Below are 12,044 nucleotides of genomic sequence, written 5' to 3' on the forward strand. Positions count from 1 at the left end.
CGGCCTACACCACCGCCACAGCAACGCGGGATCTGAGCCACATCTGCGACCTACACCACAGCTCACGGCAACACCGGATCCTTAACCCACTGAGCGAGGCCAGGGATCGAACCCACAACCTCATGGTTCCTAGTCAGATTCGTTAATCGCTGTGCCACGACGGGAACTCCTCCAGCTTATTTTCTATCAAGCATACAGGTGGCTAACAGAAGTATATGTTGCCCTATCCAACTTCTGAAAAGGACGCCAAATCTTCATGAACTCAGCCCTGGCACAGTGCAATCTATCTGAGTCGTCTCCTTAAAACTGAAGGTTGAAAGCGGACATGACTAAAATAGTCCTGGGCAAAAAAGGCACATGAGCCTGATCATGGCCTGATAAGATGACATCTGAGCATTTATTACCAGTAAAGAGAGAGACAATGTGCCTGATCTCTGGGACTCAGTGTTAAGCCAAGTATGGATCGAAGGAACAAATGTGCTTCCATTTTTCCTTCAGGGATTATCACGATCATTTAACATCTCTGGTGGGGCAGTCCAGTCAAAAGGCAGCATGAGCAGCAGTTTCCTGATCACCTGGGTGGATGCAGGTCAGTGAGACAAAGAAACCTTAAAATTCTTCTTCACACAAGTTGAGGTTGCTAGCACCAGGTCCAAGTTTAAGCATTAACTCTTCCCAGATTCCTATTCAAACAGTAGCAGTTCTGCTACAATAACTATGTAGCAAACAGAAAGAGAAACTGCATAAAGGATTCAGAGAAGGTGCCCACTGGCTCAATCAATTACAAAAGGTCACCCTGAGAGGAAACTTCAAGAGCATCTGACCCAACGCTCACTGTATAGGTGAGAAAACTGAAGCTCAGCGCAGGGAAGCCTCTTCCTCATGATCACAGTCATTGCTTAACACACACTGATTAAAAAAAAAAAAAAAAAGTGAGACTCAAGGGGGAAGGGACGAGGAAATGGAGATGAAATAAATTCCTCATCCTCCATCAAAAATTTAAAAACTAGGAGTTCCTGCTGTGGCATAGTGGGTTAAGAACCTGACTGCAGTGGCTTGGGTTGCTAGGGAGGCTCAGGTCCAATCCCCAGCCTGTTGCAGTGGGTTAAAGGATCCGACATTGCTGCAGATGTGGTGTGAGTTGTAGCTGTGGCTCAGATTCAGTCACTGGCCTGACAACTTCCATATGCTGTGAATGCCATAAAAAATAAATTAAATCAGAAAAAAAAAAACAAAAAAAAACACAGAGGTGGAGTTCCCATTGTGGCACAGTGAAAACAAATCTGACTAGTATCCATGAGGATACAGGTTTGATCCCTGGCCTCGCTGAGTGGGTTGGGGATCCAGCATTGCCATGAGCTGTGGCGTAGGTCGCAGATGTGGCTCGGATCCCACGTTGCTGTGGCTGTGGTGTAGGCCGGCAGCTACAGCTCTGATTCAACCTGCAGCTTGGGAATATCCATATACTGCAGCTGTGGCCCTAAAAAGCAAAAAAAAAAAAAAAAAAAAGACAAGGTATATCCAAGTTATTTTGTATTATAGATGTAACCAGCAGAAAAGCTGAAAAGAAAAGCAGCCCTGATATGACTACTAACTATCCGTTAGTGACTGAGTAAACTCTCCGGGCCCCAGTTTTGTCATCTGTAAAATGGGATAACTGCCATTGCACGGTTCATTTCCTAAGGTCCTTAGAAAGAACAGAGTAAACGTAGGAGATGGTAATAGTTCTCAGCCCCAAACAGGGCTGGTTTCTAGCAATTTCTCCACCTCATTTATACAACAGGGCTCCTAGAACAGCCCCCTGAAACTTTCCTTTTCCAGAATGTCACCCAATACTACGGTCTACACTTTCTAGTCTCCGGTTAGAAAAATTTTAAACTGTGAGGCGTAAGTGCAATTAGAAAAGATCTAACTAGGAGTTCTCTTGTGGCAAAGCAGGTTAGGGATCCAGCATTGGCACTGCAGCAGCTCAGGTCGCTGGTGTGGTGCAGGTTCAATCCCTGGTCCCGGCTTTTCCATTATGTCGTGGGTGTGGCCAAAAAAGAAGAAAAAGAAATATCTAACTAATGTTCTCTTCCTCCCCTCTAACCCAGATCTTCTACCTGCTAATCTTTGGGGTTTGAGAGTCCTTCTTCTAGAAAAAAATGTAAACTTGGGTGTCCCCCCGCCCCCCGCCGCCTTTGTCACAGAGGCACTGAGTTGGGTGTCAGTGTTGGAGGAGACAAGCCTTCACTCTAAAGCCTTTCAGTTCCAAATCAGAAGCTGGTGGGGCTAGGAAGAGTCATCCCAGAAATCCACTGTGGCGGTAAAAGTAGAAAAACATCACCTGTGCTCCTGCCTGGTGTTTATTAGTCATGAGGCTGAAAGGAAACTGCGGCTCTGCTCTGCCATTCTAACCTCTGGAGACACACACGTGTACACACATAGGCAAGCACACAGCGCATAAGCACGCAGGCAGGTACCCTCCTTGGCTTGGTGAAAAAATAGTTTCTAGCCCTCTGAGAGGCTTTTTGCATTAACGGATCGGGGAGTCCCACTGAGCAGAAAATCAGAGGGACATTTTCTTCCAGAAATGCACACTTGTTTCAGTTTGCTTGTTTAAATTATCCAAAGCCCTTACGCTCTTGATAGGGTTCACTTAAAGATCATTATTCATGTTACCGAGTGGGCTGCAGAGTGATCATGCCCACGCGAGGTATGCTTCTGGGTGCTAGAAAATGACAGGAGTGAGCTATTGTACTGAACGTTCTGAAATTAACTCAAACTTGCAAAATTCCATCAGCACCATAGAAGAGAAGAGATTTATCCTACAGCTGAAGTCAGGGAAAGGGAGGCCGAGGGAGGGGGGCACTAAGTGATTTCTAATTGAAAATGTTCAAATCAGCGGACAGGCTAAAGGTCCCATAGGTGTTGGTAACAAATCAAATCAACAATACGGCTGTGTAGCTGTGTTTAACACAAACCACAAACACAAAAATACAAGAGTTTACTAAAACGTAAATAGTCTGTAACTCAACTATACTCAAAAAATATTTTTTTAAAAAAGAAGATGCCTGCAGCCCAGTGTTCGTTGCCGCACTCTTTACAATAACCAAAGACACGGAAGCAACCTAAATGCCCATCAACAGAGGCCTGGATAAAAAAGATGTTACTCGGCCATAAAAAAAGAATCAAGAGTTCCCATCGTGGCACAGCGGAAACGAATCCGACTAGCATCCATGAGGAGGCAGGTTCCATCCCTGGCCTCGCTCAGTGGGTTAAGAATCTGGCGTTGCCATGAGCTGCGGTGTAGGTCACAGATGTGGCTTGAATCCTTCATTGCTGTGGCTCTGGCCAGCAGCTGTAGTTCTGTTTCAACCCCTACCCTGGGGACTTCCATATGCTGCGGGTATAGCCTTAAAAAGCAAAAAAAAAAAACAAAAAAAAAAACACAAATAATTTCATTTGCAGCAACATGGATGGACCTAGAGATTATTATACTACGTAAGTCAGAAAGACAACTATCATATGATATCACTTATATGTGGAATCTAATAAAAAATAATACAAAAGAACTTAAATATAAAAGAGAAACACAAGTTCCCGATGTGACTCAGAAGAAACAAATCTGACTAGTATCCATGAGGATGCAGGTTTGATCCCTGGCCTCACTCAGTGGGTTAAGGATCTGGCATTGCCATGAGCTGTGGTGTAGGTCACAGATGTGGCTCAGATCCCGAGTTGCTATAGCTGTGGTGTAGGCCAGTGGTTACAGCTCTGACTGGACCTCTAGCCTGGGAACTTCCATATGCCGCAGGTGCAGCCCTAAAAACAAAAACCTAAATAAAATAAAATAAAATAAAATAGAAACAAACTCACAGATTTCAAAATCAAACTTACTGTCACCAAAGGGGGAACCATGGGGGAGAGGGATAAATTAGGAGGATGTGATTAACATAAACACACCATTATATATAAAATAGATAACAAGGGCCTACATACAGCACAGGGAAATCTACTCAATATTCTGTAATGACCTGTATGGAAAAAAAGAATGTTAATATGTATATGTATAAGTGATTCACTTGGCTGTACACCTAACACTAATGTAACACTGTAAGTCAACTATATTCCAATAAAACTTTTTTAAAGTCTGTGAATTTCCCCCAACTTCTTTATTTTATTTGGCACACAAAGACTATTTGCCACGTGTCATTTATCCCTAAGATCAAACGAGCATTATTTTGAAAGACTCTGAAGAAATGGTCACTTGAACATGGAGGTCGAAAAGGTTATTTTTAAAAAGGGAAGCAAAACTCAATTAAAAGCTTCTTGTGCCTTCCAATAATACTCCCCAAAGAAGTGGTTAAGGTCTTAATTAGGTTTCCGCCTTATCTCTGGTAAAACAGGCCCACAAAGTTTTCTGTGTCAGTTCCACAAAGGCATTTTGAAAAATACGTGATCACCCACATGGAAGATGTGTAAGCTCATTTGCATCCTGTTTGAGACTTAGTGCCAGCAACGTGTGGACATGTCTACATTTTGACTAATAATTATGGGAAGTGATGGGAGATGCTGTTAGCAAAATCGGTTCCATTAGATTAGGAAGGCATATTAGTCCAATATGTTTGTAAGCAGAGGTCTAATATCATAATAAGCATGATTTACAAAATGAACTTCAAGTCATTTTAATGGAAATTATTCTCTAAAAGAGGATGATACACTCTCTCATTCAGAATTCGATTCTGCTCCATTGTGCTCTTAAAAACACAATCAGAAGTTAATTGAAATTTATTTTTGAAACATTTGATGCAGAGAAGGGATCTGTTTTTTGAAGTGTGCCCTAAAGAAAGGTATCTGCCGGCGTTCTATGCAGCTCCCCCATTAGCCAATGCCAACTGTTTGTTTTGCCTTGTTAGGGCCACACCAGTGACATATGGAAGTTCCCAGGCTAAGGGTCGAATCAGAGCTGCAGCAACACTGGATGGATCCTTCACCCACTGAGCGAGACCAGGGATTGAACCCGCATCACCATGGACACTAGTCGGGTTCTTAACCTGCTGAGCCACAATGGGAACTCAACTTTTTGATATTTTGCTGAATGCATTCCTTACCAAACACAAGTATGGTATTGCTTCTGCTGACAAGGCTGTTGCCAGTCTTTCCATATTTAAGGTTATTTCCTCCAGCTGAATGGCACATGTAAAGTCTGACTCCTTGTACCAAGCGCAAATCACAGAACTCTGAAGTTCTGAAGCTACCATTATCCAAAAGGATGGCAGGTTACTTCAATGCCCGCTGGCTCCAAAAGGCAAAACAGGCTCCCCCAGGGTAGACTACTTGGGTTGTTGCTGGCCAAGAGGTGGCTTTATTATCATGCAGAAAGTTTCTCTTTTGTTGTTATGATTGCTGTCTTCCTTTTCCTGGTCCAGGGGAGAGGACTTCCCCTCCCAGCTCAGTGGTTAACGAATCCAACTAGGAACCATGAGGTTGTGGGTTCAATCCCTGGCCTTGCCCAGTGGGTTGGGGATCCAACATTGCCGTGAGCTGTGGTGTATGTAGGTCGCACATGCGGCTCGGATCTGGCGTTGCTGTGGTGTAGGCCGGCGGCTACAGCTCCGATTCGACCCCTAGCCTGGGAACCTCCATATGCCATAGGAGTGGCCCTGGAAAAGGCACAAAGACCAAAAAAAAAACACCAGGAGAAAAAGGAGAAAACAGAAGGATTTGTCAAGCCCCCCTCAAGCCTTCTGCATGACCTTACCCTGCCCATCTCTCAGTGGTACAACTGCTCTTTGCTCACCAGCAGCCCTGGAGCAGGCCCTGGGCCTGTGGTGCCCAGCTGCTTCTCTGTAGCCTGGATCTGGCTGTACAGTTGCCCCAACCTTGCCTGGAGACAATTGAACATCGATCACTGCCTCACTTTCGACGGGTGTGGAATGTAGCACAGGCTATGAGTTGGCTTCCCACAGAATTCAGAGCTATACTTTCTTTTTAATTTTTTTTTTTTTTTTTTTTTTGGCCGTGCCCACGGCATAGCAAAGTTCCTGGGCCAAGGATCGAACCCAGCACCACAGCAATAACCAGAACTGATAGGGATGGAGTAGAATAGTTACACAGGTGGTTGTAAAAGTCCCAGTAGGGGACCATAGCTAGAGAAGGAAACCTAGGGAACTTCGGGAGACGACTTTAAGTTAATAATCGCTCAAGAAAGCCATCAGGAAGAAGCAGGCTTGCTTAACTATAAAACAATAAATAAGGAGGTCCCATCATAGCGCAGTGGAAACAAATCCAACTAGGAACCATGAGGTTGTGGGTTCGATCCCTGGACTTGCTCAGTGGGTCAAGGATCCAGCGTTGCTGTGAGCTGGGGCGTAGGTTGTGGATGCGGCTTGGATCTAGACCCCCAGCCTGGGAACCTCCATATGCCGCGGGTGCAGCTCTAAAAAAACCATAAATAAAAGCATGAGATATGCCTCAAGGTCATTAAATGAAAGATGAAATGAGGCCTGCATTCAAGTTTAGAAAGAAGATGACCCTTAGGGCCAAGGACAGGAATTTAAGTAGGAGATCCTCATTATAAGGAAACCCTAGATGCTTCAACATATTTCAGCATATGTTACCACCCCTTCTGCTGATTTGAATAAGCACCATGTCAGTCCTAGTTTGACCCCATAGGGTCAAATACTCTCTGACGGGATTCACAGGAGGAGCTTGTGAGGTAAGCCTGACCTCTACTCAAAGAGTGAGGAAGAGGCAGTCTTTCCCGTCCCCCTCCCCAGTTTTCTTGGATCACAAAAAATGCAGTCCACCTAATGCTCCAGGCAGAGCTTCTTTGCCCGCTGGCATGTATCCCTCACCAGCATCCTATCTTAATAAATCTATTTCTTGCCTATCATTTGCCTCTCGTGGAATTCCTTCTGTGCAGAGACACAAAGAACCTGAGCTTCAGACACCAGGTGGGTGATTCTAATTTAAAAACTGTGTGTTGGAGTTCCCATTGTGGCTCGGCAGTAACAAATCCAACTAGTATCCCTGAGAATGCAGGTTTGATCCCTGGCCCCGCTCAGTGGGTTTAGGATCCCCTGTTGCCATGAGCTACGGTGTACGTTGCAGACACTGCTCAGATCTGGCATTGCCGTGGCTGTGGCGTAGGCCAGCAGCTACAGCTCCAATTCGACCCCTAGCCTGGGAACGTCCCTATGCTGCGTGTGCAGCCCTAAAAAGACAAAAAAAAAAAAAAAAAAAAAAAAAAAAACCAGCAACAACAAAAAACGTGCATTCAAGTCCAAATCTGGGTTTGGGCTGGGTTCAAGTCTGAGGGGTTGTCGGTTTCAGAACCACAGCCTTAATCCACTGAGCCACCAGGGAACTCCAGAAAACTGCTTTCTATAATGGAACTACACGGCCGGCCTGGTTGAAACATCTCCATCCCACTTTGTAGTCAATTTTCATTCATTTGACACAGGTCTCCCTACACAAGGGCATCAAGACAGCTTCCCAGTTTCAAATTATACCATTTGACTAATCCTTATACAAAGCAGACATCTTTTCAATACAGAGGGGGGAAAATCATTATTCAGCATAATAACTACTATTCTTGAGCACGATAATAATAATAACAATAGTAGCTATCATTTATCAAATGTTCACGTGGTTCAGGCAACACACTATATGCTTTATGGACCTTATCTCACTGAATCCTTACAAAACTCCAGAGAGGTCGATTGCCTTCTTTACCCAAATAGGGAAGCTGAGGCTCAGAGAGATGAACGCACTCAAAGTCATAGCAGCTAGTACGCGAGAGAGATGTGGTTTCAACCCTACTTTGCCTCCTTCCCAAACTCATACTTCTGATCTCTAAGTTTAACCCAGGGAGAACATGATTCACAATCACATTTGTAGCTCGTAGAAGTGGGACCCAGGCATCAGCAATTTGTGAAAGATTCCCAGGTGTTTCCTATAGCTAAAGAAATTCCCCCCAAATGTTACTGAAATTTTATGCTTAAAAATATTTGTGGTACAGTTGGGTTACTTAGAGGCTGCTGTATTAGAAAAATTGTTTTCCACCTGTGAGTCTTCTTCGCTACGCACTCAAAACATTTCACTTCCGGTCGCTAAATGGGTGGAGGTCCCACACCCCCCTACACCCCCCCACCTCCCCACCACACACACCCCCACCACCACACACACACACACACACACACACACAGACCCCTCGCCGCCACCGCGCGCGCGCGCACACGCCGAGAAATTTACATGAGCTGGGTGTCCCACAGTTGAACCCATATCCGACGCTACCTACCTGGAGATAGCATCAGATCCCACAAGTTAAGGGCTCAGTCTCAGAAGACGGCACATCCCCCAAGACACACACACGTACACACACGCTTCGGACGCCAGCCTTAAATCCAGGTGCTTAAAACCTGTGCTTCGCAGGAGCCGAAGCCCCCATGACCGTCCTCCTTGGGTGCTTGGCTCACAGAACTCAGGGGAACAGGTTACTTACGTTTAGCAGCTTCTTGAATGTTCTGACAAAGGATACAGGTGACCATCCAATGGAAGACGCACAGGGCAAAGCATGGGGTTGGAGCTCGGAGCTTCCGTGCGCTCTGCAGACCCACAACACTGCCCAAATCGCCACACGTCCACTGACCCGGAAGTTCTCCGAACCTCATCCTTTGGGGCTTTTATGGAGCCCTCATTAGGTAGGCATGATTGATTGAATCATTGGGTAGAGTTGAGACTTGACCTCCAGCGCCCCTCCCCTCCGCAGAGGTCAGGGGTGGAACTGAAGGGTTCAACCCTCTTAACAGGAAGTTGATTCTCCTGGCAACCAGCCCCCATCCTAATTGCTTTTCTAAAGTCACCCCATTAACATAGCAAAAGACTTTTTTGTGGCTTTCAAGGCTTAGGAAATTTCAAGCGTTTTTGGAGCCTTGAGCCTGGAACTGTGGAGGAAAAACAAATATATATAAAAATATATGTTTTGGTCAGCTAAATGACCAAATCTATATTTCTTATAAATCGCAATATCTCAGTGGACTCCCTCTGGTCTTTGAACATGGATCGCTAGCAAAACAGTCATAAAAATCAAAAGCTACTCATTTAGTCGTTAATAACTATCGGGTCCATCATTGTATTACATGAAAATGTCTCCCAGGGTGAGACCACTCAGGTTTGCAGGCTTCCATTTGATCAGATAAGGGGCCAGGTTTGATCCTGAGCAAGTTTACTTCTCTGTCTCCCTCTCCTTGTGACGGAGATGGACTGGATGTGCTCTAAAGATCTACTGAAGCTTTAGCATCTCAGGATTCGTGGTTTAAATTAAGATTTGGGGGAGTTCCCATCGTGGCTCAGTGGTTAACGAATCCGACTAGGAACCATGAGGTTGCGGGTTCGATCCCTGGCCTTGCTCAGTGGGTTAAGGATCCAGCATTGCCATGAGCTGTGGTGTAGGTTGCAGATGAGGCTCAGATCCCGCATTGCTGTGGCTGTGGTATAGGCCCGGTGGCTACAGCTCCAATTGGACCCCTAGCCTAGGAACCTCCATATGCCATGAGAGCAGCCCAAGAAATGGCAAAAAGACAAAAAAAAAAAAAAAAAAAAAAAAATTGGAAATTGTAGAACACTGTTTAAACATCTGTTTGTTTGTTTTTTCAACCAGATGAAGGAACATGAAGGTAGAGGGTAAGATATGATCTGAGAACTTGTATTGGCTCAAAGCGCAAGCTCAGGCATTTACTGATTCTTGGCCGCATAAACAGCCATTCTAGGATAATTTTTGCAAAATCAAAACAACCGTTGATTCGGTTCCTCTTTAACACGAATCCTTAACTTTTTTGGTCACCCAAATCTAACCAAATTATTTTTTTTCTATATTTTTTTCCATGTGGAATTATTGAAGCACAGACACCTATAACCAGAGGTGATCTCAGAGTGCTTTGGTCAATCCTATCTTTGTACAAATAAGGAAATGGAAAAGTGCCTAGGCAAAGGTAACATGCAAAGCCTCCCAGTGAGTTAGGGCAGGATCCAGATGCAGAATCAGATCCCCTGCCCCTCCACCTCCCTACCCCCCACAGTGCTCTTCAGGTTTGAGGAAGCTTCTCTATTCCATCCTGTGTCTAAGCCTCAGTCCCATCTATTTTATTGCATTTTAAAAGCGGTCTTTGCTTACAAAAAGCACTCCCTGGGTATTTTTCTTAAAGAAGAGCTCTATGTTTCTTCATCTGATTGTAGCCACATGCACACATGAAAGTCTTGTACTGCAAATCTCTCCTATTAGTGCACGCTGCTAGTTGAAATGGTACCAACTGTGTCCAGTGTATAATTGGACCGTGTTCAATTATACATTCATTTCTCTGAGGCCATTTAAACAGACTACAATAAAATTCCTCTTACCCTTAGAATAAAAGAAAAAAAAAAAGAAAGGAACAAGTGGCTTGGTCAACCAAAGGCCATTAAAACCCACAAATGGGTTAGAGTGCCAGAAAAATTCTAGCATGCCCAGAAACAACAAAGCACAGATCTAGCCAAAGGCAGGCCCAATGTAAGGATTCCTGCGGAGAAGAGTAGGAAGCGCCGTGCAGACAGACGAGACTTGTCATCTCACTTGACACTTTCTTCCAAAGCCCTGGAAGCACTTAAGTGGCAGATCTGGTTTTCCCTAATGACACCACGCTGGGGGGAATAATGAACCGAGGCTTCCAGGATTGTCTCAAAGGAGCCTGCAGCATAACATACTGCATTGAGACGGTCCCATAAAGCCCAGATTCCACCTCCTGGGAAGTTCCGGTGACATCATCTGAAAAGCTCGGTCAAGGTGAAGAGGTCACTGGAGTGTGAGAATGTGCTACCGCAAGACACTCATAGAAACTCTCACAGAAACAATTTATTTTCTTTTCTAGGGATTCAGGACCAGCTCCATCATGCAGGAGACTGACACTCTCCAACTGCCTAACTAAATGAAGTTTTAGAAATGCTTCCTGCTGAGGCTGCACCTCTTTGTGTAAAACCAAAGAGAAACAAATGACCCTAGCCCACAGGGTGCATTGGTCCTGCTCCACCTCACTGGTCCATCGGCCTTGTGCGTCCATCCAAAGACAATGCTCTCCTCCCCAGAGGCAAAAAAGATCACATGTCAGTTCAGATGCTGACGCGGAATGTTCTAATATTGCTGATCACAGCGATAATAGATCATGTTTATTGACCACCTCACTCCGCGGAAAGTAACTCCTACAAGCTCGTTTAATCTTCCCAGTATTTTATGAGGTAGACACTATTATATCTTACTGTGACAAAGAAAGAAACTGAGGTGCAAAGAGATGAAGCAACGTGGCAGAAGTTACAGGAGTAGTGGGTGATAAGTAGGAATTAGGTCCTAGCGAATCGGTGTGCAGGACCTACGTTTTTTTAAGTTAACTTTGTATTGCATGTTGGAGAATAGTTGATTGACAATGTCATGTTAGTTTCAGGTGTACAGCAAAGTGAGTCAGTTATACACATACATATACCCATTCTTTTTCGGATTCTTTTCCCTTATAGGTTATTACCAAGTATGGAGTAGCGTTCCCTGCGTAATGCAGCAGGTCCTAGTTTATCATTTTAGAATGTACTTTTTAAAATTTATTCCTGGCATTAAAGGTCAAAAGCCTATACACGCTTGGCGTTCCCTTGTGGTGCAGTGGGTTAAGGATCCTATGTTTTCACTGCAGTGGCTCTGGTTGCTGCTGTGGCATGGATTGGATACCTGGCCCAGGAATTTCTGTATGCTGCAGGTGTGGCGAAAGAAAGGGAAAAAGAAAAAAGAAAAAAAAAAAAAAAAAAAAAAAGCCTATACAACCTAAAGCAAAGTGGCAACTCAAGCTTAGGGGCAAGGATGGAAAACAAAGATTACTAATAAGATGATACACACTGTCTTCAGAAAACCTCCCCTCTGAAGGCTCTTACATATAGTTACACCTCTGTGAAGTTCCTTTGTGGCCTGGCCTAGTGGTTAGGATTGGGTGCTTTCACCCATGTGGCCCGAGTTCAATCCCTGGTCTGGGAACTGAGATCCCATA

At 44.7% G+C, this 12,044-nt stretch overlaps 1 protein-coding gene across 1 annotated transcript in view; it reads right to left on the reverse strand.

The window, feature by feature from the left end:
- LOC146394761 (uncharacterized) overlaps positions 1-8,826 on the reverse strand; it is a 278,255-nt gene extending 269,429 nt beyond the window's left edge. Inside the window, exons 1-2 of the mRNA XM_085006984.1 lie at positions 8,817-8,826; positions 8,489-8,652 (exon numbers count right to left, since the gene is read on the reverse strand). Coding sequence (XP_084863110.1) covers positions 8,489-8,652; positions 8,817-8,826 — 174 coding nt within the window. The remainder of the gene's footprint in view (positions 1-8,488; positions 8,653-8,816) is intronic.
- Between the last annotated feature and the right edge of the window lie 3,218 nt (positions 8,827-12,044).

Source organism: Sus scrofa, chromosome X (assembly GCF_054392235.1).
Source record: "Sus scrofa isolate SSC_HxYL_T2T_F1_AM1 chromosome X, Sscrofa_HxYL_maternal_Yorkshire_Landrace_v2.0, whole genome shotgun sequence".
In the NCBI taxonomy this organism is placed as follows: Eukaryota; Metazoa; Chordata; class Mammalia; order Artiodactyla; family Suidae; genus Sus; species Sus scrofa.